The sequence below is a fragment of the Corapipo altera genome, unplaced genomic scaffold, assembly GCF_003945725.1.
Source record: "Corapipo altera isolate COAL_440 unplaced genomic scaffold, ASM394572v1 181, whole genome shotgun sequence".
Classification (NCBI taxonomy): domain Eukaryota; kingdom Metazoa; phylum Chordata; class Aves; order Passeriformes; family Pipridae; genus Corapipo; species Corapipo altera.
This window is the reverse complement of record NW_020884999.1, coordinates 1-23,933: the sequence shown is the minus strand read 5'-3', so window position 1 is coordinate 23,933 and position 23,933 is coordinate 1. Positions and strand designations below refer to the sequence as shown.

Below are 23,933 nucleotides of genomic sequence, written 5' to 3'. Positions count from 1 at the left end.
GCCCTCTCTATGCTCCCCTCGGTCGCCTTGGAGACGGCCGCCGGGCCAACATGGCGTCGTCGGTGCGGGCCGGGCCGCGGCTGCGGCGGGCGGTGCAGGCCGGGGAGCTGGCGGCGCTGCCCGCGGGGCTGCGGGGTGATGTGGAGGCGGCGCTGGCGACAGAAGGAGCACTGGTGCCTTTTAGCCTGCTGCGGAGGGTGCACACCGCGCTGCGGGAGGCAGGTAGGCCGCACTGCGCCGCGGGAGGCGATGACCGCACCGTGACCGCGCCGTGACCGCGCTTTCCCCCCCGCACCCCACACAGGGTCCCCACTGCACCTACACGAGCTGCTGGAAGGCTGCGAGATCCACCTGCCCGAAGTGCCGGTGCCGCCGCGGGTAGGTGAGGGCTGGGCAGGAGTCGCGGGAGGAGGTGGCGGCAGCCCCCGGTTCTTACGGTGAGTCTGTGCTTCCCACAGAACCCCGAGCTGGTGGCCCGGCTGGAGCGGATCAAGGCCAAGCTGGCACACGAGGAGTACCAGCGGATGACCCGCAACATCACCGGCCAGGTGAGGGGCTGCTGCAGTGCCTGCTGCCAGGACTCATCCCTCAAACACGTGGCAACCTGACAGCAAAAGAGATTTGCCCCTTAGAGTGAGTGCACAGGGAATGTGACAGAGACTGGAGGAGAGCACGCTGTTAATGCACCAGGAACAATAGATCCTGTGCTGAGGGCAGGTGTAGGACAGGGTTAACAGGGTGGTGAACAGACATACTGACTTATGGGAACTGCTCACCCGTGCCAAAGATCTGAGAATCTGATCTGGGAGACTGAGCACCCAAGGTAAATGTTTGACTGGGAGCATCCCTGCTGCTTACATTTTTGTCATAGTTTTAAAATTGTCTCGTCAGGGTAAAAGCTGAAAAAACAGGGTAATATTTAAGCATTCTTCCTTTCCTGAGAGAGCCGATATCTTCTGGCACAGTAGTTGTTTGGACAGGCCAGCATCCCTTCCTGCTGGCATTCCTTGTGATCCCATCCTGTTATGCCTCCACACTGTACCTGACATCCTTGTGTATTCAAGTCCCTGCACATTTCTTCCAGACTTTAGTCTCTGCCAAGCTTGGCCACTCCAGGCTGGATGAGGCTTGGAAAAACCTGATCTAGTGGAAGGTGTCCCTGCCCATGGCAGAGGGTTGGAATGAGATGGTCTTTAAGGTCCCTCCCAAGGCAAACCATTCTGTGACCTGTGATCCAGTGTGGTTGTAACAGAGCTGAACAGCCACATTCCTTCCAAACAGTGGAGCAGAGCAGTGTTCCCACACCTGTGTGCTCATCACATCTTCCCTGCCCTCCCCCCACCCCGATATCATGGTGTAACCATGCCTGATGTGACAACAGAGCTTGACACCATCTCATTATTGCCAGCTGTGTAAAACAGGTGACAAAGTGAGACACTTTCATGTCTCTAATAGAGACAAACCTGCAGCAGAGAACCCACGTGCAAAAAAATGCTCCCACTCAGAGAAGTGGTTTGATTAGAAACAATCCCTTCCGAACAGCCTTGAATCAGACCACAGACAAAATCCCAGAGAAACCTGTGCACTGTGAAACTGCTGTTCCCCCCCAGCCCACCAAAATCTCTCTGAACCTCGGAGTCCTGGGGACAGCACAGGGCATTGGCATTGCTTTTATTCTGCACACACAGTAAGCATGTTATTATCAACATTAAAATACAACCTATCACAAGTTGTTTTAATCCCTTTTTTCAGGAGATGAAGGGGCCATTGGCTGAATTTGGGAGACAAGGTGAGTGGCTGCCTGTCCTGTTGACACCCAGCAGTGTTTGCTGACAGGACAGTCACAGGAACTGTTCCATGTCCAGCTGTTGACATCAGACTGAATATCTCACCAGAAGGTTTTCACACACTAAAGTGTTCCTTGAATAAAGGAGCCTGGGGGTCATTCTTATCCATATTTCTGGAGGCACCAAGCGTGTGACTCCTGCGGGATTCCTGTATCCCAGCTAAGGTGGCCCCGGGCCAGCTCTGTAGTATGATTACACCTTATCCCCAGCCTTACTTAAAACCAGCCACTTTCCCCCTTCTCTCCCCCAGTGCGCTCCGTGAAGGCCGTTGTCATCACCATATTCAACTTCATTGTCACCGTGGTGGCCGCCTTCGCCTGCACCTACCTGGGCAGCCAGTACGTCTTCGCAGAGACGGCAGCGGTGAGCGAGCACGGCCTCCCTGCAGCACACTGTGCTGCCCAGTCCAGAGTGGCACCACGACCGCACACCCAGGGTCACCCCTCTCTCTTTTATGTCCCCAGCGCGTCCTGTCAGCCGTCATTGTGGCCTCGGTGGTGGGCTTGGCCGAGCTGTACGTGATGGTGCGGACCCTCGAAGGGGACCTTGGGAAACTGTGACCATGAACTGCAGCCTTCGTGCTGGAGGCTTTTTGTCCTCCCCAAGAGCCATTAATTTGGGACAGTTTTATCTTGTCCCATCTGTTTTTACCTGCTCCTGCTACGGGAAGATGGCTGCACTCCTCAGGCTCGTCCTTTGCTTCCTGCTCCCGAAATTAATTATGGATTGAAAATCCCGCAGCTGCAGAACAGGAGAGGGAATGGCTGCGGACTCTGACCACCCCAGCATGGAGAGGGGCGTCAGCTCCCACCATTCCTGTTTTCCTGTGAAGTTCCTGTGCTTGTATTCTGGAAATAAATAACATTGTGTGTTTGTAACCTTCTTCCTTCATCTTGGGGGACATCTGCTGGTACGTGGAACACACATCTTAAAGACACCACGGGGAACTGTGAATCTTTCCTTTCCCTCTGCATTCCGCATCCTGCTCCATCCCGTGTCAAAACCCCCCTCTGCCTGCCCTCTGCTCTGTCTGATCCCTCACTTGCTTTTGGGAACCCTTATTCTCTCGAGGCTCAGATGGCAGCACCCAACCCAGCTGGTGTTTGAGGACGAGCCCTTTCATCATCCACACAGACCCATTCAGGAGGATGACAGAGTCTGGTGCAGCCACTTTGGGGTCAGCACCCAGCTCAGTGTCCTCACACAGGAGCTGCGTGACCTGAGCCATGGCCCTGTGGCTCTTGGTGCCTCAGGGAGGAGCAGGAGCTGTAGATGGAGCAGTGAGGGGTGCATGGTGCTTCCAACCCTCTGCCAAAGGGTACCCAGCTTCTGGGAGTAGTGAGGGGATGCACCTTAATGCACATCCTGGGGCCTTTTTGGGTGTCACGGAGCGGAGAGCAGAGCCAGCTTAGTGCAGCCACGGTGGGGAGGGGGCACCCAGGCTGTCCCTGCCAAGCCCAGGAGACCTGGACACCTGCTGGGTGGGCACCCTGCCAGGGCTGGACACGGTGATTAATGCTCTGATGGCAGCTAAGCCCCTGTGGAAACACAGTTTAATATCCGATACGGGGAGATCTGCCGGCACCTGCGAACGTGCCTGCGGATTAGGGGCGGCTGTGCCACAATCATCCGTGGATACGGCCCCAGATTAAGGTATTTTTTTCCAAAAGATTAGTCGGTATTAGGGGGCTGATGGGGAGCTGCCCCCGCCGCAGCCGCACCGGCATTTAGGATATTGGATGACATCCTCGGGACCTTCGGGACCGGCAGTAATTCCACACCCTAATGAAATCGTGGCGCTAATCTGCGGGGGCCGCGATGCCATGGGGGTCCCCAGTGCCCAGGGGGTCCCCACCACGGCTACAGCTCGCCCAGGTTGGTGATGGCCGCGCTGTAGATGAGGTCGGAGATGGAGCCCAGCGAGGTGGGGAGGCCCCGAGCGGGGCTGCGGGCTCCCGGCGGCGGCAGAGCAGGGGCCGGGCCCGGGGTGCTGCCGTCGGGGGGTGCCGCTGGGGGACCCCGCTCCCCGGGAGGCGGCAGCGGCGGTAGCGGCGGAGGCTCCGGTTTGGCGCTGCGGATCCTGCGGGCGCGGCGATTCTGGAACCAGACCTGGGACGGGCGAGGGGAACTGTGAGACACGGACAGCGGCCCGATGGGGCAGCCCCCTGGGGAATAGGGGAGGTCCCGGCCCCGGGAGGGTGGGATGGAGGGGAGGGTCCCGCCCGCGCTCACCTGAATCTTGGCCTCGGGCAGCTGGGTGAGCTCGGCCAGACGCTCCCGGGTGGCGATGTCTGGGTAGGGCACTGCGGCGAAGGCCCGCTCCAGCTCCGACAGCTGCCCCCGGCTGAACGTGGTCCGCCGCCTCTTCCGCGGCCCCCCCGGGCAGGGGCAGGGGCACGGCCCCGGGCCGCCACCTCCCCCTGCCGCCCGCCCGCCGCCCGGCCCGCCCGCCCCCTCGGGGAAGCGGAGCAGCGGCTGGGGGGCGCGGGAGGTGCCCGGGGCCGCGCTCATCCTGCCCGGCTCCCCCGGCCCCGCCGCCGCCGCCGCCCCGGCTTTTATCCCCCACGAGTCCCCCCGGCGGGCTGGGACCGCCCCGAGCGGGCGGTGCTGCCCCCCCACCCCATCTCTTCCCGACGGCTCCCGGGGCCGGTCCTCGCTCCGCGCCCCCGATGGCAGTGCCCGATAGCCTCGGCTGACTCGGGGGCCGTCCCCCCTGCACCCTCGGGGACCAGTAATCCCACCACTGCTCGTACTGGCATCCCCCCCGCCGCCGTCGGGGCACTGTACGACCCGTGAGGATCCCCGGGCTCGGTGACCCACCTGCCCCCTGCGCCCCCTCTCCGGCTCCCCGCCCGCCCCCCCGCTCGCCCCCCGCTGTGCGGCCGCCGCTCTCCTGCGGGACTGGCACGGTCAATGTTTAACCGGAGCGGTGGTACCGGTTGTGCGGGGCAGCCCGGGCCGGCTGGCGGTGGCTCCTGCCGGGGCAGGCCGGGAGCTGCGGGCACCCCCAACTGCGGGGTGCTGGAGGGCGCATGGAGCCGGAGGGGGAGCGGGGTGGGGAGCCCCAGACGGACCCCCGGCCCAGAACGCTCCCACGGGGCCAGGAGAGACCGTAAGTTGTGAGGGAGACGGAGCGGAGGGAGGCCACTGCGTCCTGGAGCAACAGGACCTGGGCAGTGGCGGCCCGGCTGATGCAGCCGGCGGGGGAGGCATCGCAAATAGACTGGGGGCATTGGACCGTCCCTCTGCGGAGACATGGTGGAACACTGAGCTCTGTCCCCTGCCAGGGCCCGGGGCACAGTGGGCGCGGGAGGGCGGCTTGAGCGCAGCATGACCGCGGCTCCCTCTACCCCAGCCCCATCGGGGTGCCGGCCGGCAGAACCCCCAGCTGGGAGGCACCCACCACCCCACTGCCTTCTGCTCCCCACAGGAGCCCCAGAGAGGAGCGGGAGGGCCCCGTGGAGGGCAGAGACACGCGGCTGAGGGTGGTGCTAAGGTAAGGAGGGGGACGCGAAGGGCTCGGGGGCGCGGCAGGGATCTCCCTGCCTGGGGCAGGGGCACAGCGGAGCTCCCCAGAGTCCACAAGCAGTGACACCTCTGTGTCCTCCCATGCACGCCCCATCGTTAGGGTCCGACCACTGACCTGTACGGAGACGCGGCGAGGTGACCGGCGGGTTGTGCATAGCCTCGGTGACGGTGCGGTCCACGTAAGTGCCACCTCCCAGCCGGGGGGTCGGGGGGTGCTGCGGCACCCTCTGAGATGCTTCTGTCCCCACGCCCAGGTGAGCGCAGCCAGGCACGATGCCACCTTTGGGTTCAGCGCCGTGTTCGACGCCGGCGCCTCACAGGAGGCTGTGTTCGAAGGCAGCGGGATGAGGCAGCTGGTGGAGCTGGCGATAGATGGGTAAGTCCTGGCCGGCCCCCCGTGGACCCCAAACCTCCATTCACCCCACGCCGGGCATCGTCGGCGGGTCTGCACTGCCGGGGCTGTGCCGGGAGGTGGCATCCCTGTGCCACGGCCTGGGGCCATGCCCGACGCTCAGCATCTTCCCCAGCTTCTCCTGCACCGTCTTTGCCTTCGGGCAGACAGGTTCGGGGAAGACCTACACCCTGATGGGACCCCTCACCCAGGTACAACGTTGTCCCTCCGCACCTCACCCTGGTGGTGGGATAGGCTCTTCCCACTCGGTCATGCGCTCTTGGAGCAGGTGGGTGCCCAATACTATTGACCACTCACCCTTCTGGCATCTCCGCAGAGTGAGACCCAGCCGGCGTCCCCGGCCCTGCTGGGGCTGATGCAGAGGTCCTTCGCCTGCCTCCTGGAGCAGAGCCGGAGCCGTGGCTCAGACCTGGCTCTCAGTGCTTCCTACCTCGAGATCTACAACGAGCAGGTAAGTGCCTGCCCAGCCCCCCATCCGGCCCTGCCGGCACTCTGTGCCCCACTGCCCCTGTGCCTTCCCTCTGCCATACCCACAGGTCCGGGACCTGCTGAGCCCGGGGCCGCCGTGCGCTCTGCCCCTGCGGTGGAGCAAAACCCGCGGCTTCTACGTGGAGAACCAGCTCAGTGTGGACTTCGAGAGCCTGGAGGCCATTGTCAGCCTGCTCCTGCAAGGTGCTGCACCCACGGGTGCAGGGCTGGGGCATGTTCAGGGGGTTCTAGACCTGGTATGGCAGGATTCAGCCCCCTGCAGACTGTTCCCAGGGCTGGTGGGGCTCCGATGACAGCCAAGAGGAACAGCTTCCCTTCCTGCTGCAGAGCCAAGGCAGGCTCCAGTCTGTCAGGGGGTGGGCAGTGGATGCTCTACCAGAGTGTGGGGTGTCCTGCCTCCCTGCAGCTCTCAATTCCATCTCTGACAGGATCCCAGAGGAGACGGACCTCAGCGCATGCCCTCAACAGGCACTCGAGCCGCAGCCATGCTCTTCTGACCATCCACATCCACAGCCGGGCTGTGAGCACATGTCCTGCTCTGGGGGAGGGTTTGGGGGGCCCAGGGCTCATTGTGGGGGTGCAAACAGCCCCAGGCTGGTGGGGTCATGTCCTCCTCCTCAAAGTCACAATGATGGGGCTGTGGTGAACAGCAGGGAGCCCAGTTCCAGACCCAGGGATCGAGGCACTGCTGTGGGCCACAGGAAAGGGTTGAGGGGCACCAAAGCATTACTCCACCAACACGGGTCCCCCAGCCCAGCACCTGCCCCAGCAAGCAGGGCACACTGTGCTTCGTGGACCTGGCCGGCAGCGAGCGGGTGAAGGAGACCGGCTCCAGCGGGGAGCTCTCCGTGGAGGCCAACAGCATCAACCGCAGCCTCCTGGCACTGGGTAAGAGTTGTGTGACCCACCAGGGGAGCACAGGCTGCTGGTCCTCACCAGAGCCCTGTTGCACCCTCTGTGGCTCATCCTTCGGCAGGACATTGCATCTCTCTGTTGGCCAAACCCCGAGGGAAATGGACACACATCCCATACCGGGACAGCAAGCTCACCCAGCTGCTGGCCCACTCCCTGGGTGGCTCGGGCATCACCCTAATGGTACATGCATGGAAGAGGGCTGAGTAGGGGTCTTGCCCCATGGGTTGGAGGGGTGGAGGGGGACAGTGACAGCTCACCTGCATCTCTTCCTTGTCTGCAGGTCGCCTGCATCTCTCCATCCTCACGCTGCCTCTCAGAGACACTAAGTACGCTGCACTATGCCAGCCGGGCTGGGAGGGTCACCACCAGACCCCTGGCCAACAGGGTACTACAGACAGGGAACCCTTCTGAGCCCCTCTGCCCTTCTTTTTGGACCCCCCTGAGCCACTCTCTTATGCTCCCAGGTGTCCCGGGAGAAGCTGCTGCAAACCTTGGAGGAAGAAATCCATGCCCTAAAGCTGGAAAACCTCTCCCTGCGCCAGCAGCTGTGCCTACCCAGGGTGCCAGTGAGGCGCACAGAGGTCCCAGGGAACCCTCCAAAAGCTTGCCTGAGCTGGGGAGACAGGTACGGCCCTGCAGGGCTGCATCACCTCCCTCTTGAAAGGCAGCTCCCTTCGGAGGGAACGCCAGCCTGGCCCAGCCTCTACGGTCTCCTGCGGAATTTCGTGGTGGAGAATGAGCACATGAGGTATGGGGGGCATGTGCGGGACCCCTGAACAGCGCATCAAGGGCTCAATGGGACAGCCAGAGCCCCCAGCCGGACAACAGTCAGTGCCAGCCAGCTTCTCCCACGAACTCTGTGGGGCTGGGCAGGGCTCTGAGGCTCTCTGAAGGTTGCCAATGCCCTGCCGTGTTCCCTCACTGCTCCCCAGGCAGCCCCGGTTGTCTCCAGACCCCAGTGGTGACATCCCAGATGGCCCTTCCCACAGAGCCACCCGCAGCTCCTGTGACAGCCAGCCCCTGCTCCGGAGTGCCCACGCCCCCCAAATTTCCCCTGGCCACTCCACAAGGCTCCGGCAGCCCAACACAACATCTGCCTCCATCCCCCGGCTGCCGGTGAGAGTGGGGGACCCCGGGCTCCATGTGTATCCTGCCCACGGCAAGGGGAGGATGCATAAACCACCCACCTGCTGCTGTCCACTCTTGCAGAAGCTGCCTCCTGCCTCCAGCCGCTCCAGCTGCCCAGGGTGCCCACAGTGCTGTCCCGGGCCAGCTGATGCTACTGTGTCCCAGGTACAGCCCCAGGGCTCTTTGGCGGGGGGTGGCACAGTGTGGCATAGCAGCCTTGCCCTCTCTGCTCTCCCACAGGTACTGCCAGTGCCCCCCGTGCCGCAGCCGTCTCCCCGCGAGGGAAGTGCTGGTGTTCTGCCCCTCAGACAGGAGGACACAGCTCTGCCTGACTCCCATCAGCTCCACAGGCACCCCCAGCCACACCAGGGAAAGCGGTGAGAGCCAGGGCCACTGGGCATCAGCTGCAGTTCAGGAGAAGCCCTTGGGGTTTTGGGGTGGTGGTGAGACAGTGGGTCAGGGTTTGTTCATGTCCTCATGGCAGGAGCCAGGGCAGAAGCAGGAGCTTGTCTCAGCAGCACCCATTGCTTCAGGAGCTCCCAGGCCCAGAGCACGGTCCCAGCCCCGAGGGAAGGGTCATCCCTTCAGCACCACCATGGCCAGGATTGCCAGAGCCCAGAGGTGAGCAGGGCAATGAGAGGAGACCAGGTAGGGCCTCAGATGGGGCCCCTCCGGGATGAGCACCTATCCTCAGCACAGCCACTCAAACACGGGGCTGTGGACTGATCCTGGGGGCAGTGGAGAGCTGACCCTGCTGGCTCTCTGCTGGCAGCTGCCGGCACTGTCCCTCTCCTCCAGTGGGAAGAGGCACTGGACTGGCTGGCGGAGCAGATCTGAGCAGCCACAGTCACACCGTGGATGGGGCCAGCAGCAGGGATCTGGCACGGGCTGGGGGGACAACCACAGCCCTTGGGGACACAGGGATCTGGGACTACAAGGATCACGCAGACCCGTTGGATGGACATACACACAGGGCTCTCCAGCCTGCACGGCACTCACAGTTTATTTCTGTCTAGCTGGGGCTGTGCTGCCGGCGGCTCCGGGGATCCCCCTCAGGTGCTCTCCTCCCCGGGCTGCGGGCAGTCCAGCCAGTACTGGGCGATGGAGCGGGGATAGCGCGGCTGCACCAGGTCCACGCGCTTGGTGCGCAGGTTGACGCGGTAGTACTTGTCTGGGAGGAAGGGGAGATGGCTGTCAGGACTGCTCTTGGCTGTGGGGAGCTGCCAGCCCTCACTGCCAGCCCTGGGCACCTTCCCACTGTGTCCCAGTGCTTGGGGATGTCACAGAGAGAAAGGAGCCCTCCCCCTGCCCTGGCAGCCCCAGTGCCACATCATTCCCAGATTCTGCCATGCCAGACTCACCTCCTACAAAGAAGTAGACACTCTGGAGCGTGTTGCACTTGGAGCCTGACAGCCCATCGCTTTCGACACCCGCGGAGTCAGAGTCGTTTTGCAGCCAGCCAAACAATCCCAAATTCAGGGACCGCTGGCTGTTGTACCTCTTGCGCTGGCGGCGAGACTTCCTCCTCCGGGGCTGGTGGGAGGCCACGTAGATCCTGCCGGCCATGGCAGCATCCAGCGGGCTGGGCACCCCTCGCCAGTCCCTGCTGATGTACCGTGGGCCACTTGCCCCAGCTGGAAAAAGAGCAGGGGGTGAGTAAGAGAAGCAGCAGTGTATGGGGTGAGCTGAGCCCAGCTCCATGGAAAACTCCCAGTGCCTGCTCAGAGACCCACAGGAATGCTCCAAAGGATCCCCGTCTGGAAGGATGTGTGGTGGGGAAACAGGCCAGACAGAGGTGGGAGCAGCCCCCAACCCCACTCTTGGCTGGGATCAACCCTGTGCTGCTGAGCCCCCTTCTCTCCATTTTTCATTCCCCTTTCCCAGACCTGGGGCTTCCTGTGGCATCCTCAGTTCCAGTGACAATAAACAGTCCCCAGCAGTGATGCTGTGGTGTGAGGTGGCTGGTGATGGGCTGGGTAGTGCAGGGCATAAGGGCTGAGAGTATGGGATTTGGGATGTTGTGGGAGATGAATCTGTGGCCTGGGGGGTTCATGTGCATGGCCTGGGCAGGACAAGGTGGCTCATCCAGCCTGCCCATGCAGGGTGTTGCACCCCCCTCCCATGGTGCCTGCACCCCTTGTGCCCTGTCTGTGTGGGTTGTACTGGCACCCGCCAGCCCTTTCCCCCAGGGCTGGCCCAGCCCTTACTCATCCTGCCGCCAAAGAGGATCTGGAAAACATCCTCCCAGCTGTCCCGGTTCATGAAGGCGTAGTGTTTGAACACGGTGGAGGGGGAGGACTTCTCGCAGTCGGCCTGCGTGGGCTGCTGGGCGAAGTCATAGGACCAGTAGTACTTGCCTAGGAGAGGATGTGCAGGGCATTAGTGGGGGACACACCCCCAAGGGAGAGCAGCAGAGGGGTGTCCTACTGGTGCCAGGCTCTGCCCAGGAGCTGGGGGCTGCACCCCTTACCCTTGAAGAAGTAGACTCTCTCATTGCCGTGGAAGCTGTGTGCAGGGAGAGCGAAGGCTGCGTCGACGTTGTTCGGGATGCCCTCAAAGCCCTCGGAGATGTCACGTGGGTACCCGGGGTCCAGGGCTCCATCATCAAAGCGCCAGTACTGGGTACCCTGGGGGGTGTGGGACAGAGTGGGGTCAGGGTGCAGCATCCCCCAGGCCCAGGTCTGCCATGGGGAGTGAGTGGATACTGGGGAGCCCCATCGTGAGGCTGTGGCTGCTTGGGGCCTCTGAAATGCCACAGGGGCATGGGGATGTCTGGCAACCACTATGTTTGTGGGTGCATGGAGGGTGCCAGGAGGGGATAGGGTGGGTCAGGGTCTGTGCCAGCCACCCCGGGAGCTCCCCCAGCCCTGCAGCTCAGCTCCAGCCCACCTTGAAGAGGTAAGTCTTGCCCTGGCAGTTGATGCGTGTGAAGGCTGCGTCGATGGGGCCCTCAATGCCCCAGACGTCGCTGATCAGCTTGGGGTAGCCAGGCCGCACGCTCGTCTTGTCCAGCTCATAGAAGTACTTCCCTGGGGAGAGAAGGGAGATAGGAGGGACTCCAGGTGTTGCTGTGGGGTGATAGTGCGACAGCATGTCCCATGTGCCTGGGAAAGGTCCCCAAGGTACCTCGGAAAGCATAAAGGGAACCGTTCTTCAGGTCTGTGAAGGCGTCAAAACGTTTCCCACTGCACAGCTCCTCAGGCTCGTCCCCGGGATCCTGCTCCACAAACACATCTGTTGTGGGCACCACGTCCACAGGCAGCTCTGTCTCCTCAGGGCCTGGATTGCTCTCCGGTGTGGTCTCCACTGGTGATGGGAATGTGGGCAGTTCCGTGGGGTCTGCCTTAGGGGGCTCTTCCGTTCCGAAGTCGACAGTGAGGTTGTAGTCAAGGTAGTCATCCTCAGGCAAGGCAAAGACATCTCCCCGGGTCACTGTGGGGGGGAGCAGTTTGGTCCCAGGAAGCCCTGAGTGTCTCCCACTGGGTCTGGTTGCGGGAGCCGCTCACTCCCAGGCAATACGGATTTATAGAATCATGGAATTGTTAAAGTTGAAAGAAATCTCCAAGATCATCAAGTCCAATTGTTAACTCAACACTGCCAGGTCCAACACTAAACCATGTCCCCAAGTGCCACGACTACTCTTTTTTAACACTTCCAGGGACGGTGGTTCCACCACAGCCCTGGACAGCCTATTCCAGTGCCTGACCACCCTTTCAGTGAAGATATTTTCCTACTATCCAATCTATCCAATTTGTATGGACCCCACGCTGTGGGTGGCATTGAGCCAGCTCCCAAAAACCCCATGTGCTACAGTGCCCTGACTTCACCCTGTGGACACAGGTGGGTGCAGAGCTGACCCAGCACAGACCCCCTGAGCTACCCCAGTGTCAGGCACCCACAGTCACCCCATTCCTCCCATGCCCCAGCCAGGAGGGAGGTTGCAGGGCCGGTACCTTTGGCCTTGCAGACGGTGGAGTAGTCACTGCAGCAGCTCTGGTAGTACATGCAGAGGCTGTCACACTGGCACTTGCGCTGTGCGTCGAAGCCATCATCACAGCGGCCCTCGCAGGAGTCTGCAAAAGCCACCCCACAGCACAAGAGTAATGTGGGGTGGGAAGTGGGGCCTATGCCTCCCCCCAGCCCAGCCCCAGGGATGAAAGCAAACTTGAGTATGTCATGATTAGGGGCACACCACTTCTTCATGGTCAAACCCACCATCAGGGGCTACCTGGCACCTTGCCCCACTCCCACCCAGGTCCTGCTGAGATGGGAGCCCTGCACAAGGTTGTGTCAGGGTCCCAGCTCCACACTGGCAGCTCAACTGTAGGATGGCCAGGGATTTGCCAAGGCACCATCTATACCCATGTGCTACCCACTTGCTTTCTCCTTGTCCTGCAGTGTAGCCAGTGTCGCGAGTGGCCACAGCCACCCTCTGGTCCCTCCTTCCCCTGCCCAGGCTCCTCAGCCCCTCCATCAGCCCAGGAGCTGCACTTGCTCCATCCCCAAAGCACCTGGCGTGGGGCACCTGGCTGGCTAAGGCTCACCTTCAGCAGCACGGGTGGTGGCGAGCAGGGCCAGTGCCAGGGCAGGGAAGAGCAGCCTCATCCTGGGTGTCCGGGAGCGCAGCCCTCCTGTGACTGAGAGGGCTGGAGCGCGGCAGTGGCCGGAGCCCCAGCATCCACTGTTTGCTCAGCCTGCCCCGGCAGGACAAAACAAACAGGCCAAGGTCAGAACAGGGGAAAAGGGGCAGAGATGATCTCCCACTCAGCTTCCCCCGCAGTCTGTATGGAGCCAGGTGTGTTTGTGGGGGACAGGGCTCCCCACATGTGCAGGCAGCTCTACCCCAGCCCACTCTTGGGATTTCAGCTTTCTCAGTGTCAAGGCTGGGAACAGACCGGGGGAGCCACAAAGCATGGTGGCTTGGGATGGGGCAGGTGCCACCTTTGTGCATGGGGACCAGAGGCCAGAGGTGAGTGGCCGGGAAAGAGGGAGGGCAGAAGCCCTCTGCACTTTCCCTGTAGAAGGCAAACAAAAGCCTGTGTATTTTGCTCCCGTCATTCCCCTTCCAACCAACCTTTTTGGTTACTAATTAATGTCAACTTAGCTCTTTTGGCAGCTCCTGATAACTCTGGGATGGTTATTTAATCAGGGGCAAGGAGCAAGTGTACATGAGGCTGCAGCAACCCTTCCTCTGCTGCCTATGCTGCCACAGCACTGCTGGGACAGGAGCTCCATGGGGTCCTTCCCAGCCCTGGGGCAGGAGCAGTGAAGCTCTGGGCTTTAAGTGATGTAAGATTTGGGGAGAGAAGAACCTGAGCAGGGTGCCCCCTTCTCCAGGGGTCTCTCCTCTGCCAGATCAGACACAGGCAGTTCCTGGCATCATGTGCTCCCATCCTTGTTAAAAAGAGCTTTATTTGGTTTTGAGACAGGCATTTCCACCTGGGAAGCCCTAGGGAGCTGAGGGCACCCACCAGACATGGGTCGTTGGGGTAGGATTTCTCCTGCAGCCCATCACGCCCCTCCTTGTCCCCTGACCTCAGCTATGGCAGGGCTGGCATTGTCCCCAGCTGCCAGCACCAGTCCAGTGCTGCACTACGACTTCATCCCACCCCTGTTGAACCAAGCCTGGGGGACAAGAGCCCTGGGAGGGCTCAGGCTTGCGGGAGGCTCTGGGGGAGAAGGGCTGGGCAATGTCTGAGCTGCTTTTGCTGATCGGCTGAGACAAAGCTCCCTCCTGCTGCTCCAGGCTCCCAACCACCAGCCACAGACCCATGAAGGCTCAGAGAGCCCTTCCGTGCCAGGAGGAGATCCCAGGAGAGGGGCTAGTTGGATAACGGGGCCCTGGGGAGCCCCTTGTAGCCAAGGGCTGAGCAAACCCAGCAAGGAGAGCTCAGGTGGTGGGGCTGATCCCCCAGTAAAAGGCTGGGAACCCCTGCCACCCCAGAGCCCAGGCTGCCGGGGCTAGAAATCCCTCCCAAAAAGCAAAGCAAAGCAAAGGAAAACTAGAAGGAAAGCAAAGTTCAGTTTCTCTTGCCTTGTCAGGACAAGCCTGAGGGAATGGTTTGAATTTTGATGCCCCCGGGCAGCAAATCCCTCTGCTGCTCTGCACTGCAATGGCTGTATCGTTACCCCTGATTAATAATAATTTATCAGAAAAATCCTTACTGGTTCTGTGCCGAGCCTCTCCCGCTGTATCGTACCACTCGGGGTGCCTTGTTTCCAGTCCTTCACTGTGAGTTGATGTCCCCTTCTCTGTCTGTCCCTGCGCAGTGGATTCAGAGAGGATTAAAAGCGACTCTGTCACATCAAAACATCAACCTGAATTTAAGTCTCAGGCTGAGCTGGCAACAACCTGGTTTTGGAGCCAAGGATTTAAGCTGCTCCTCCCAGCACAGGCGAGAAATGTCCAAAGCATTTCTGCCCTGAGCACGTCTGGCCTGGAAAAAAGAAAACAAAAGAGGCCCAGGCTTCCTCTGCTCTTTCCTTTATCATGCAAATCCCGAGCCCACCCAGAAGAGCTGTTTTGAATTTCCACCAAGCAAAGGGTATTTGCCCCCTGCTGATACCAAATGGAATCAAAACTGTGCCAGGGTGGCCACAGCCTCACCGTGCCCACAGCTGTGCTCACCACAGTGCCTGACCCTTTACCTACACCCTGTGTCCCCCTCCCTGGTCGCAGCAGGTCCTGGAAAGACCTGCTGCAAAAACAGTGTGGGAGTCCCTGCCTGCTGTGGACTGACCACCGTAGCAGCAGTTCGGGCAAGGTGGGGGGCCACAGGGACAGCAGGTCAAGCCCCAGCTCAGGCTGGGCAGAGAGGGCAGTGGAATCATGGAATTGTTTGTGCCTAGTTCCAGCCTCCTGGTGAGCATAAGGGCATCTTCCACTACAACAGGTTGCTCCAAGACTCATCCAGCCTGTCCTTGAACATTTTCAGGGGTGGGACATCCATAGCTTCTCTGGACAAGCTGTGTCAGTGCATCGCCACCCTCACAAGGAAGAACATCCTTCTAATTTTCAATCTGAATCACTCCTCTTTTAGTTTAAAACCATTCCCTCGTGTCCTATCACTGTCTACCTGAGTAAATAGTCACTCTCCCTCTTTTCTGTAAGGCGTGTTTAAGTACTGAAAGGCCACAATCGTAGAATTTAGGTCGGAAAACACCTCTAAGATCGAGTCCAACCATTATCCCAGCCCTGCCAAGCCCACTCTAAGCCCTCTTCCCAAGCGCCACATCCACGCTTCTGTTAAATCCCTCCACGGCTGGTGGCAGGAGGGGTCTGGGGGGATGCCGGAGCATCTGCAGCGGGAGGGGGATTCAGCTGCCGGACCGAGCCCCTCCTCGGAGAGGCGGCGCCTACGCCCGGTGACATCAGCCCCGGGGACCGGGATGCTGAGCCCGGCTCGGGGAAGGCGGATCCCGCTCCGCTTCCAGCTCCGCATCCCGACAGGACAGAGGGGGGAGCGGGACGCGGCCCCCCTCCCGTGCCCCCCCCCCGAGGCCACCCGCGTCCCCGCAGGAGCGCGGAATCCCTGTGCGGGGTGGGTGGCAGGGGATGCTGCGGTAGCAGCCACGGATGCTCGCCCTGCTCCTCTCCCTGCACACCCTGGGCCGGTCCCTGGCCATGGCGAGCGCGGAGCGGCTGACGGTGCCCGAGTGTGTGAGCCGGGCGGGCGGCTGGGCGGGCGGGGGCAGCGCCCGGGAGCACCGGGGGGTCTCCCCAGGGGTGGGCACCGAGGTGCGGGAGGCGCTGGAGCGGGTCCTGCCCGCCTTGCGCCGGGCCATCGCCCAAGCCACGCAGGCGACCACCCCCGAGGGGCTGCGGGCGGCCATCACCGAGGTGTTCCGCCTGGTGGAGGAGGCCTGGGGGATGCCCGCGCTGGGGAGGGACGTGGCCAAGGTGCTGTGCGATGTGATCCGCCTGGAGGGGGGCCTGGACCTGCTGCTCAACCTGCTGTACACCGCCGAGCTGGAGACCAAGTGCCAGGCAGGAAAACTCCTGGAGCAGATCCTGGTGGCAGAAAACAGGTGAGTCTGCAAAGAGCCCCCTGCCCTGCCAGGCACAGCCCTCCCCACCGCCCCAGGCACCATCAGCTCTTTCACAGGGTCACAGAATGGTTTGGGTTGGAAGGGACCTTAAAAACTATCCAGTTCCAACCCCACGCCATAGACAGAGACACCTTCCACTAGACCGGGTTGCTCCAAGCCCCATCCAATCTGGCCTTGACCTGCCTGCACCCATCTCACCCACACCCCATAAATTTCCCTGCTCTGGGTGCTCCTGGTGCACCAAGCCCCTCAGACCCCCACCGTATCCCCCCACACCCACCACTTGCACTGAGGGTCCCTGACTCATGTCCAGGCAATAGTATCAGCTGCTCCCTTCCTCCACAGCTGGGGGGAGGACTGGCCCCAGCTCAGGGATGCTGGTGAGGATTGGGGTGCCCCCCTCAGCCTGGGGCCACCCTTTGTGATCGAGCTGAGTCAGTCTGGCTGGCTCAGAGCATCTGACCCCAAGGACAAGACGCAACTCCCCCTTAGCCATAACTGCAGCGGGAGGAGGAGGACAAAGCCACTTCTCAGAGACTTCCTGCTGCTGACCAGGGCTGGAACGGAGCCATAAGGAGGGGGCTGGCTGGTGGGTGGGCCTCAGAGCCCCCCAGCCCATGGCCCCTCACTCAGACACATGTGCTGCTGCCCAGGACAGGTGAGAGGCGCTGGGCTGGCTCTGCCAGAGCATGGGCAGAGGTAGGGTGGGATCGTGTGCCTCCATGTGTGTGTGTGTGTGTGTGTGTGTGTGTACAAACGTGTGCACAAAGGTGCACCCTGACACGTCCAAATGCACAGCACTGCTGATGCAGCACCCACACACAACCCGCCCTTCCAACACCCCAAATGCACTCTGCCAGTTCCACTCTCCCTTGGAGCACCCCAGCCCAGCCATCCCCAGCCAGGGGTCTGGAAAGCACGTGGAGGGAGCCTGGCCAAAGTGTTGCTCCAGCTTCCTGGGTGATGTCTCTTGCTGTAAGGTTGTGGACTCCCAGCCTGGGCCTCACTGCATGCACTGGCAGGCAAAAATAAGCGACAACTAAATTAGAAAAGCCCATTAGGGTGGAATTTAATCCCAGAAGGCATCACTGGCACGGTCTGCATTCAGCACTCAGCTTCTTGGCAAGAGAAAGCATTTGCTGGAGTCGCCATCTCTGCTCCAGGAGCAGTTCATGGGTCAGGGTCTTGGAGAAGCCATGGGCCCCAAGCCCCTTCCTCCCTGCAGCCTGACCCACCATCAACCTCCGATCGATGGCAGGGAGGTGTGGGGTCCCCTCTTGGATCCAAGCCTCTGGCTTACAGACCTCTTCCACTCCGTGCACAGCAGCAGTGGTGTTTAGCTGGGAGCTGGACCAGCCCTGGCTCCATCTACAGCTGCTGGGGAGTCGGGGACCTGGTGGGGCTGTGTTTGTCATCCAGCTCCATGTCCGAGTCTGGGCTTGGAGCCAGACCCAGGCTGAGGGCTTTTTTTTTTTTCCCAGAGCTCTCCACAGCATTTCCTGTCAAACCCACCCCAAGGTCAGCGTGAGCCCTGTGGGTCACAGGTTTCCCAGAAATGCTCTTCCCGCTTGCCAGCACAGAGGCTGGTGTGCCATCACCCCACCACCACTGGGGACCAAGCGTGGCACTGCCCTCATGAGCAGCACAGCATGGGGCATCTGTGCCAGCACTGCCTCACAAACCAGACAGCTCCAACACAGCACCAAACAGGTGCTAAGCGCAAAGATGGAGCTGCTACTTACCTCAGGAAAACTCATGGGAGGGCAGCCAAGAGCCCATCTCAGAGGGTGGTGAGGCACTGCCACAGGCTGCCCAGAGAAGCTGTGGCTGCCCCATCCCTGGAAGTGTTCAAGACCAGGTTGGATGTGGCTTGGAGCAACCTGGTCTAGTGGAAGGTGTCTCTGCCCACGGATGGGGGTTAGAATGAGACGAGCTTTGAAAGTCCTGTCCAACCCAAACCATTCTATGATCCTGATTTCCCCCTTCCTCACTGTGTTTTCAGGGCACAGCCCCATTCAGGTGTCACTTTAAGACCATCCTAGCAGCACAGGGCTCCCAAGGCCAGCCATGGCCCTTGGCCACCTGCCCTGGACTCTTGCTGTCCTCTTCTAGGAGAGCACAGGACAGGGGAAGCAAACAGCTTTCCTCCAGCTGCCATCCTAGGACAGGCATCTCTGACACTCGTCCACGTGCACAGGGCTGCGTGGCTGCTCAGCCAGGTGTGAGAGCCCTGTCCTGACAGCACTGCTTAGGGACAAAGAAGTTTCACCCCCTAACAAAAAGCAGTTCACACACCCCCAGCAATGCTGACACAGCAAATCCATTTCCAGCCTGGCATTAGCCTGCCCTGCCTGTTAATTGCTATGTATGTCCCACCTCAAGCATGAGAGCATCCAGTGAGGTGGCCCTGGGCTGTGCACTCCATGTCCTGTCCCATCACAAGCTCTTCCATCAGACCCAGATAGGTTCTTCCTACACCAGTTCTTCCAACACAGCCTGTTGCATCTCACTGCGTTGCGTATCTGGCACCTGTATCCCACAGGGAAACACCTGTCTGTCCTGGGACAAATGCCACTGAAGCATGGGGGAGTTCACATGCAAGTCACTGTTCTCACTCCTTGCACATCCATCTCCCCTTCACCTTCCCGTGCCTCTCCTTCTCACAGGGATCGGATTGCTCGGATCGGCCTGGGCGTGATTCTGAACTTAGCCAAGGAGCGAGATATTCCCCAGCTGGTGCAAAGCGTCTCTGGGATCCTGGAGCACATGTTCAAACACACTGAGGAGACCTGTTTCCAGCTCATCTCTGACGGAGGCCTGGATGCCATCCTGTACTGGTGCCGCTGGACGGACCCCATTGTGCTGCGGCACTGCGCCATGGCCTTGGCCAACTGTGCCATGTACGGAGGGCAGGCCAACCAGCGCCTGATGATCGAGAAGAAGGCAGCAGAATGGCTTTTCCCGCTGGTGTTCTCAAAAGAAGACGAACTCATCCGGCTGCACGCGTGCCTGGCCATCACGGTGCTGGCCACCAACAAGGAAATCGAGAAGGAGGTGGAGCGCTCAGGGACTCTGGCTCTGGTGGAGCCATTCATCGCCTCGCTGGACCCGGAGCAGTTCGCCTGCGAGATGCTGGGCAGCAGTGACAACATCCAGGGGCGGACGGCGGAGGACCTGCAGCGGCTCGTGCCCCTGCTGGACAGCTCGCGGTTGGAAGCCCAGTGCATCGCTGCCTTCTACCTCTGCACCGAGGCCACCATCAAAACCAGGCAGAAGAAAACACAGGTAAAGGGTAGGTTGGCCTGAAGGAAGGCGATGGCAAAGGGAAGGGTGGCCACAACCGCATCTTGGTGTCTTTTGCTCCCCTGTGAGCTCACCAAGCACCCTGGTCCTGCACACCTAGCCCCGCACAGCCTGTGGGGAAGAGGAGGGAAAGCAAAGTCTCCACCTTTTGTGTCCCCAGATTTTCAGTGAGATCGGGGCTACGCAGAGCCTGAAGAGGATAGTGTGCTACTCCACCAGCAGCACCACGTCCTCCCTGGCCAAAAAGGTGCTGCGCATGATAGGGGAGGAGGTTCCTCGGCGCATCCTGCCCACGGTTCCCAACTGGAAGTCCTGCGAGGTGCAGACGTGGCTGCAGCAGATCGGATTCAACAAATACTGCCAGAGATTTCTGGTAGGGCTCTGTGCCAGGGGAGGGACACACGGATGGGCCCTTCTGCCCCGTCTTGCGGCAGAGGTGTAACCTTTTCCTGAGACCTTTCCAGCCTGGATTTCTCTTGGCAGGATCACCAGGTGGATGGGGACATTCTGCTGAGGCTGACAGAGAAGGAGCTGCAAGAGGATTTGGGGATGGACTCCAGCATCACTCGGAAAAGGTAAAACTGCCACCAGGGCACGTTGGACTCTCTCATGGCCATCACCACAGTGGCAGAGCTGGGGACAAGGTCTGTGCATTTCCCTTCTTGCAAAGACAAGAACAGAGATCCTCCAAATGCAAAACCTGGACTGCCAGGACTTTTTTGCTGCACTTTGCAGTCCCAGAGGGATTTCTGCAGTGGAGCCAGTGCATGGCAGAGGTTTTGGATGGAGAAAGACCACCTATGGCACTGGGCATGTGGGTTCCTGCAAGTTACTCAGAAAGATAGGAACTTAACCAAGTTTCTCCTCTTAGCTGAGCTTCTCACACCCCCACACCCAAGGACCAGCACTCCCATGCAGCTGTTCTTCTCTTTTCTACTCCTTTCACTCATCCTTCACCACAGCATGGGGCTGCACTCTCTCCTGGGCAGATAAAAGATGTGCTACCACACGTCTCTAGGTTCTGCCTGGTCTCTCAGCTCTCCCCTTCCCCCTCCACACCGTCATTTGTTTCTCCACCAGGTTTTTCCGGGAGCTGACAGAGCTCAAGACCTTCGCAAACTATTCCACCTGCGACCGCAGCAACCTGGCCGACTGGCTGGGCGGCATCGACCCCAAATTCCGGCAGTACACCTACAACCTGCTCACCTGCGGCATCAACCGCAACTTCCTGCACCGGGTGACGGAGCAGCAGCTGCAGGAGGACTGTCACATCGACACGGGCTTCCACCGCGTCCGCATCCTCACCGCAGCCAGGGGTGCGGGCACCGCCGCTGCGGGGCAGGCGGGAGGGGGTGGATGAGCACTGGGGGGTGTTTGGGGTGAGCTGCTGGGGGTTTATTAACATTTGGTTGCTGTTTGCTCTGCCTAGAAACACTTCACTCCCCTATAACGCTGCAAACCACATCCAACGGGACTGATGTGTTCATCAGCTACCGGAGGAGCACTGGCTCACAGCTGGCCAGGTGAGTCCTGCAGGCAAGATTGTGGTGCTGGGCTGAAGTCCAGAGCAAAGGCAGGTTATCAGTTGTGGGAAAAATGTGGAGTGGGGAGGAGGGAGATGCTGCCAAAAGCCACAGAGCAAATGGGGACAGCACGTGCCGTAACCTGCACGGTGAACAGGCTAATTCCCAGTCCTGTCACTGCCACCTTGCCCCTCTTTGACACTAACTTACCCTTTCCTCAAGCTGTGCTCTTTGGGGATCACAGCAGGGAGCTAATGATCAGCCCCCTGTGTTCTCTGCACGTTCCCAGACAGCCTTAAGCAGGCTGGGCTGGAGCTGGCATCTCAAGAACCATGCCATTCCCTGTGGGAGCCTCTTTGCTGCTCCTCTGTCTCACCATATCTTATCAATGGGGTAGGAGAGCACGTGAAACCTCTCCTCATGGTGCTGTCCTCTCTTGCCACCAGCCTGCTGAAGGTCCACCTGCAGCTGCACGGTTTCAGCGTGTTCATTGACGTGGAAAAGCTGGAGGCAGGGAAATTTGAGGACAAGCTGATCCAGAGCGTCATGAGCGCCCGCAATTTTGTGCTGGTCCTCTCACCAAATGCACTGGATAAATGCATGGAAGACCCTGAGTGCAAGGACTGGGTACACAAGGTAGGAAATGCCATCAGGTGGGAGCTGGGTGGACACTGGAACAGGAAGGGGCTGGTGATGGGCTGACACAGGCCACAGCCTGAGCACCTGCATGTTCCTGCAGGAGATTGTGACAGCCTTGAACTCTGGAAAGAACATTGTACCTGTTACAGATCATTTTGAGTGGCCAGATCCAGAAACGCTTCCCAAGGACATGAGGGCTGTCCTGAAATTTAATGGTATCAAGTAAGTAAAAGCCATCTGTGCCTTGGGGTTCCTTGACACCTGCAGAGAACATCTTGCATAAGCAGTAGCAAAGAGCACAAGGACATTGGGAGAAACAGATGATGGAGACAGAACAGGTCAAAGGAGCAGTGAGTCACTTCAGGAAGTCCAGAGCATGCAGGGAGCAAAGGTTCCCACCACATCCCTGTTGCTGGTGTTGTGCTTGAGGCTCCTCTGGGTGACAGAGCTCCCCATGCCAGCACTGCTGGGAGGACACCCTTCCCTGTGCCCCCAGCCCTCCAGGTAGGAGTGATTATGGCAGGTTTTGCAGTTCACTTGAATTCCTCTCCCCTCCTGCTTCCCCTTCACTTGTCCCAGCCTGGCAGGGCATCCTGCAGCATCCAGTGTTGCTCCATTTTCCATGGGCTCCCAGCCCAAATGAACAGAGCTATCTTGTGGCATCTCAGGCAACAGAAAAATTAAACCACATTTTCTCCTCAAACACAGGTGGTCCCATGAGTACCAGGAGGCCACGATCGACAAAATCATTCGCTTTCTCCAGGGCCGCTCCTCCCGGGACTCCTCGGCTGGGTCAGAGAATGGGCTGGACTGCTTGCTCTCTGTGGGGCAGAGCTAGAACCAACACAGCTGCCTCATCCCCCCCCAGAGACTTCTCAGGTGACCCCTTTTTGTGTGGGTCCCAATTTGTCTCTCTTGACTTTTTCCCATCTTAGTACCCTGGCTTGAGAGAAGGCCTGTGGCTCATTACCCCCTCTTCACCCTCCAAATACAAGCCCTTGGACCTAAAAGATCAGTACTCACTCACATGGCGCCTGGTGAGCCAAGACTGGATGGACTCCAGGATGGACAAGTTGTCTTCCCCATCCTCCTGTGGGACAGCAGGACATGCAGGGGGTGTGAGGGAGACTGGCACCATCCAGCCCCCCACAAGTGGCTGCAGCTTCCCCCAGAAACACGTGCAAAGAGGCAGGATCTTCTAAGGGCTGAAAACTGGGGAACTGGTGAGGGTCCATTGCAAAAGGACAAATGGGAGAGAAGAACAACTGACAGGAAATGGTCTATAAGCACCGTGTGGCTCTGCTTGTGCCATGGCAATATCCTTGTGATCAGCAACTGAGAGCAGGAAAGGGCAAATAAAAGCTAAGCCCTAAAGAAATCCCTGTGTTTGGGAAAGATAACATACAGAGACCTTCTGAACTGCTTTCTCTTTTCCAGTAATGTCCCTTTATCACAAGAGCTCACTCCCTCCTCGAGGGCCTTCCACCTCCCAGTGCTGCAAAACCACTGTGTGCTCTTAACTCTGGCAATGGAAGTTTGGGGTTAGACCACGTGAAGTTTCTGCAGGATCTCTCCAAAAGTGCTTTTAAAACACCCTCCTTCCCTTCATCTGATGTCTCAGCTTCACCACTCTATCAGGTCTGTACTTCTAGGGTGTGGGAGGCTGGATGGTGACTCTGGAAAACATATCTCCATGCAGATAGGCAAGATGCTAATTGCTGTGCTGTACTCATGGGGTTATTATCCACTGGCTGTATTTTATTCTGTCAGTCCTTCACAGCAGATCTCCCATGGTCTGCTCTTCCAGCAGGAGCTGGTGTATCTCCCTGCTGACCCCACACACACCCCAACAGCCCTGGCTGAGCTCCTCAGGGTTGTCCCTACTCACTGATGGATGCAATACCAAGTAGCATTTGTTTCTTTCTACCGAGCTCTTCTCAACACCCACTGGGGCTTTTTGCAGCTACTCACCTTAAAATACCAAGGAAGAGTAAAGCTGATGCAAAGGGCTGGCAAAGGATGCTAGGAGTGAGCTGCTGGGACCAGGACTGGCACTGCCTGCTGCTAACACTGCTGGTGAGAAATCACGGGCATCCTGAC

The 23,933-nt window shown here is 59.8% G+C and overlaps 5 protein-coding genes across 8 annotated transcripts; 3 read left to right on the top strand and 2 right to left on the bottom strand.

Annotated features, from left to right (window-relative positions):
• Nucleotides 1–50: 50 nt before the first annotated feature.
• On the top strand, nucleotides 51–2,729 carry TMEM199 (transmembrane protein 199). The gene is made up of 6 exons (XM_027666907.1): nucleotides 51–222; nucleotides 305–378; nucleotides 459–548; nucleotides 1,753–1,789; nucleotides 2,098–2,210; nucleotides 2,312–2,729. The coding sequence occupies exons 1-6, from the start codon at nucleotides 51–53 to the stop codon at nucleotides 2,405–2,407; spliced, it is 582 nt and encodes a 193-aa protein (XP_027522708.1). The 3' UTR covers nucleotides 2,408–2,729.
• Nucleotides 2,730–3,383: 654 nt separating this feature from the next.
• SEBOX (SEBOX homeobox) lies at nucleotides 3,384–4,358 on the bottom strand. Its single transcript, XM_027666908.1, has 2 exons — nucleotides 4,080–4,358; nucleotides 3,384–3,956 (listed from the first exon to the last, which is right to left on the bottom strand). The coding sequence occupies exons 1-2, from the start codon at nucleotides 4,356–4,358 to the stop codon at nucleotides 3,708–3,710; spliced, it is 528 nt and encodes a 175-aa protein (XP_027522709.1). The 3' UTR covers nucleotides 3,384–3,707.
• A 494-nt stretch (nucleotides 4,359–4,852) lies between these two features.
• On the top strand, nucleotides 4,853–10,263 carry KIF12 (kinesin family member 12). 4 transcript variants are annotated; one of them, XM_027666872.1, is made up of 17 exons: nucleotides 4,853–4,959; nucleotides 5,278–5,343; nucleotides 5,476–5,554; nucleotides 5,630–5,751; nucleotides 5,903–5,978; nucleotides 6,104–6,238; nucleotides 6,324–6,459; nucleotides 6,705–6,796; nucleotides 7,029–7,164; nucleotides 7,253–7,371; nucleotides 7,472–7,576; nucleotides 7,656–7,816; nucleotides 8,124–8,307; nucleotides 8,401–8,484; nucleotides 8,560–8,696; nucleotides 8,804–8,940; nucleotides 9,118–10,263. In XM_027666872.1, the coding sequence occupies exons 1-17, from the start codon at nucleotides 4,880–4,882 to the stop codon at nucleotides 9,333–9,335; spliced, it is 2,067 nt and encodes a 688-aa protein (XP_027522673.1). In that variant the 5' UTR covers nucleotides 4,853–4,879; the 3' UTR covers nucleotides 9,336–10,263. The 4 variants fall into 4 exon arrangements, with proteins under 4 accessions (XP_027522673.1, XP_027522672.1, XP_027522671.1 ...); XM_027666871.1 differs by having other exon boundaries at nucleotides 7,656–7,939; nucleotides 8,587–8,696; XM_027666870.1 differs by having other exon boundaries at nucleotides 7,656–7,939.
• Nucleotides 9,305–14,584, bottom strand: VTN (vitronectin). Its single transcript, XM_027666875.1, has 9 exons — nucleotides 14,485–14,584; nucleotides 12,864–13,013; nucleotides 12,273–12,392; nucleotides 11,446–11,751; nucleotides 11,209–11,348; nucleotides 10,790–10,946; nucleotides 10,527–10,676; nucleotides 9,681–9,953; nucleotides 9,305–9,490 (listed from the first exon to the last, which is right to left on the bottom strand). Exons 2-9 carry the CDS (start codon nucleotides 12,922–12,924, stop codon nucleotides 9,372–9,374), a joined length of 1,326 nt encoding a protein of 441 aa, XP_027522676.1. The 5' UTR covers nucleotides 12,925–13,013; nucleotides 14,485–14,584; the 3' UTR covers nucleotides 9,305–9,371.
• Nucleotides 14,585–15,477: 893 nt separating this feature from the next.
• SARM1 (sterile alpha and TIR motif containing 1) lies at nucleotides 15,478–23,927 on the top strand. Its single transcript, XM_027666874.1, has 9 exons — nucleotides 15,478–16,347; nucleotides 19,035–19,653; nucleotides 19,832–20,044; nucleotides 20,155–20,246; nucleotides 20,752–20,987; nucleotides 21,101–21,194; nucleotides 21,641–21,830; nucleotides 21,934–22,055; nucleotides 22,542–23,927. Exons 1-9 carry the CDS (start codon nucleotides 15,896–15,898, stop codon nucleotides 22,669–22,671), a joined length of 2,148 nt encoding a protein of 715 aa, XP_027522675.1. The 5' UTR covers nucleotides 15,478–15,895; the 3' UTR covers nucleotides 22,672–23,927.
• The last annotated feature ends 6 nt before the right edge of the window (nucleotides 23,928–23,933 follow it).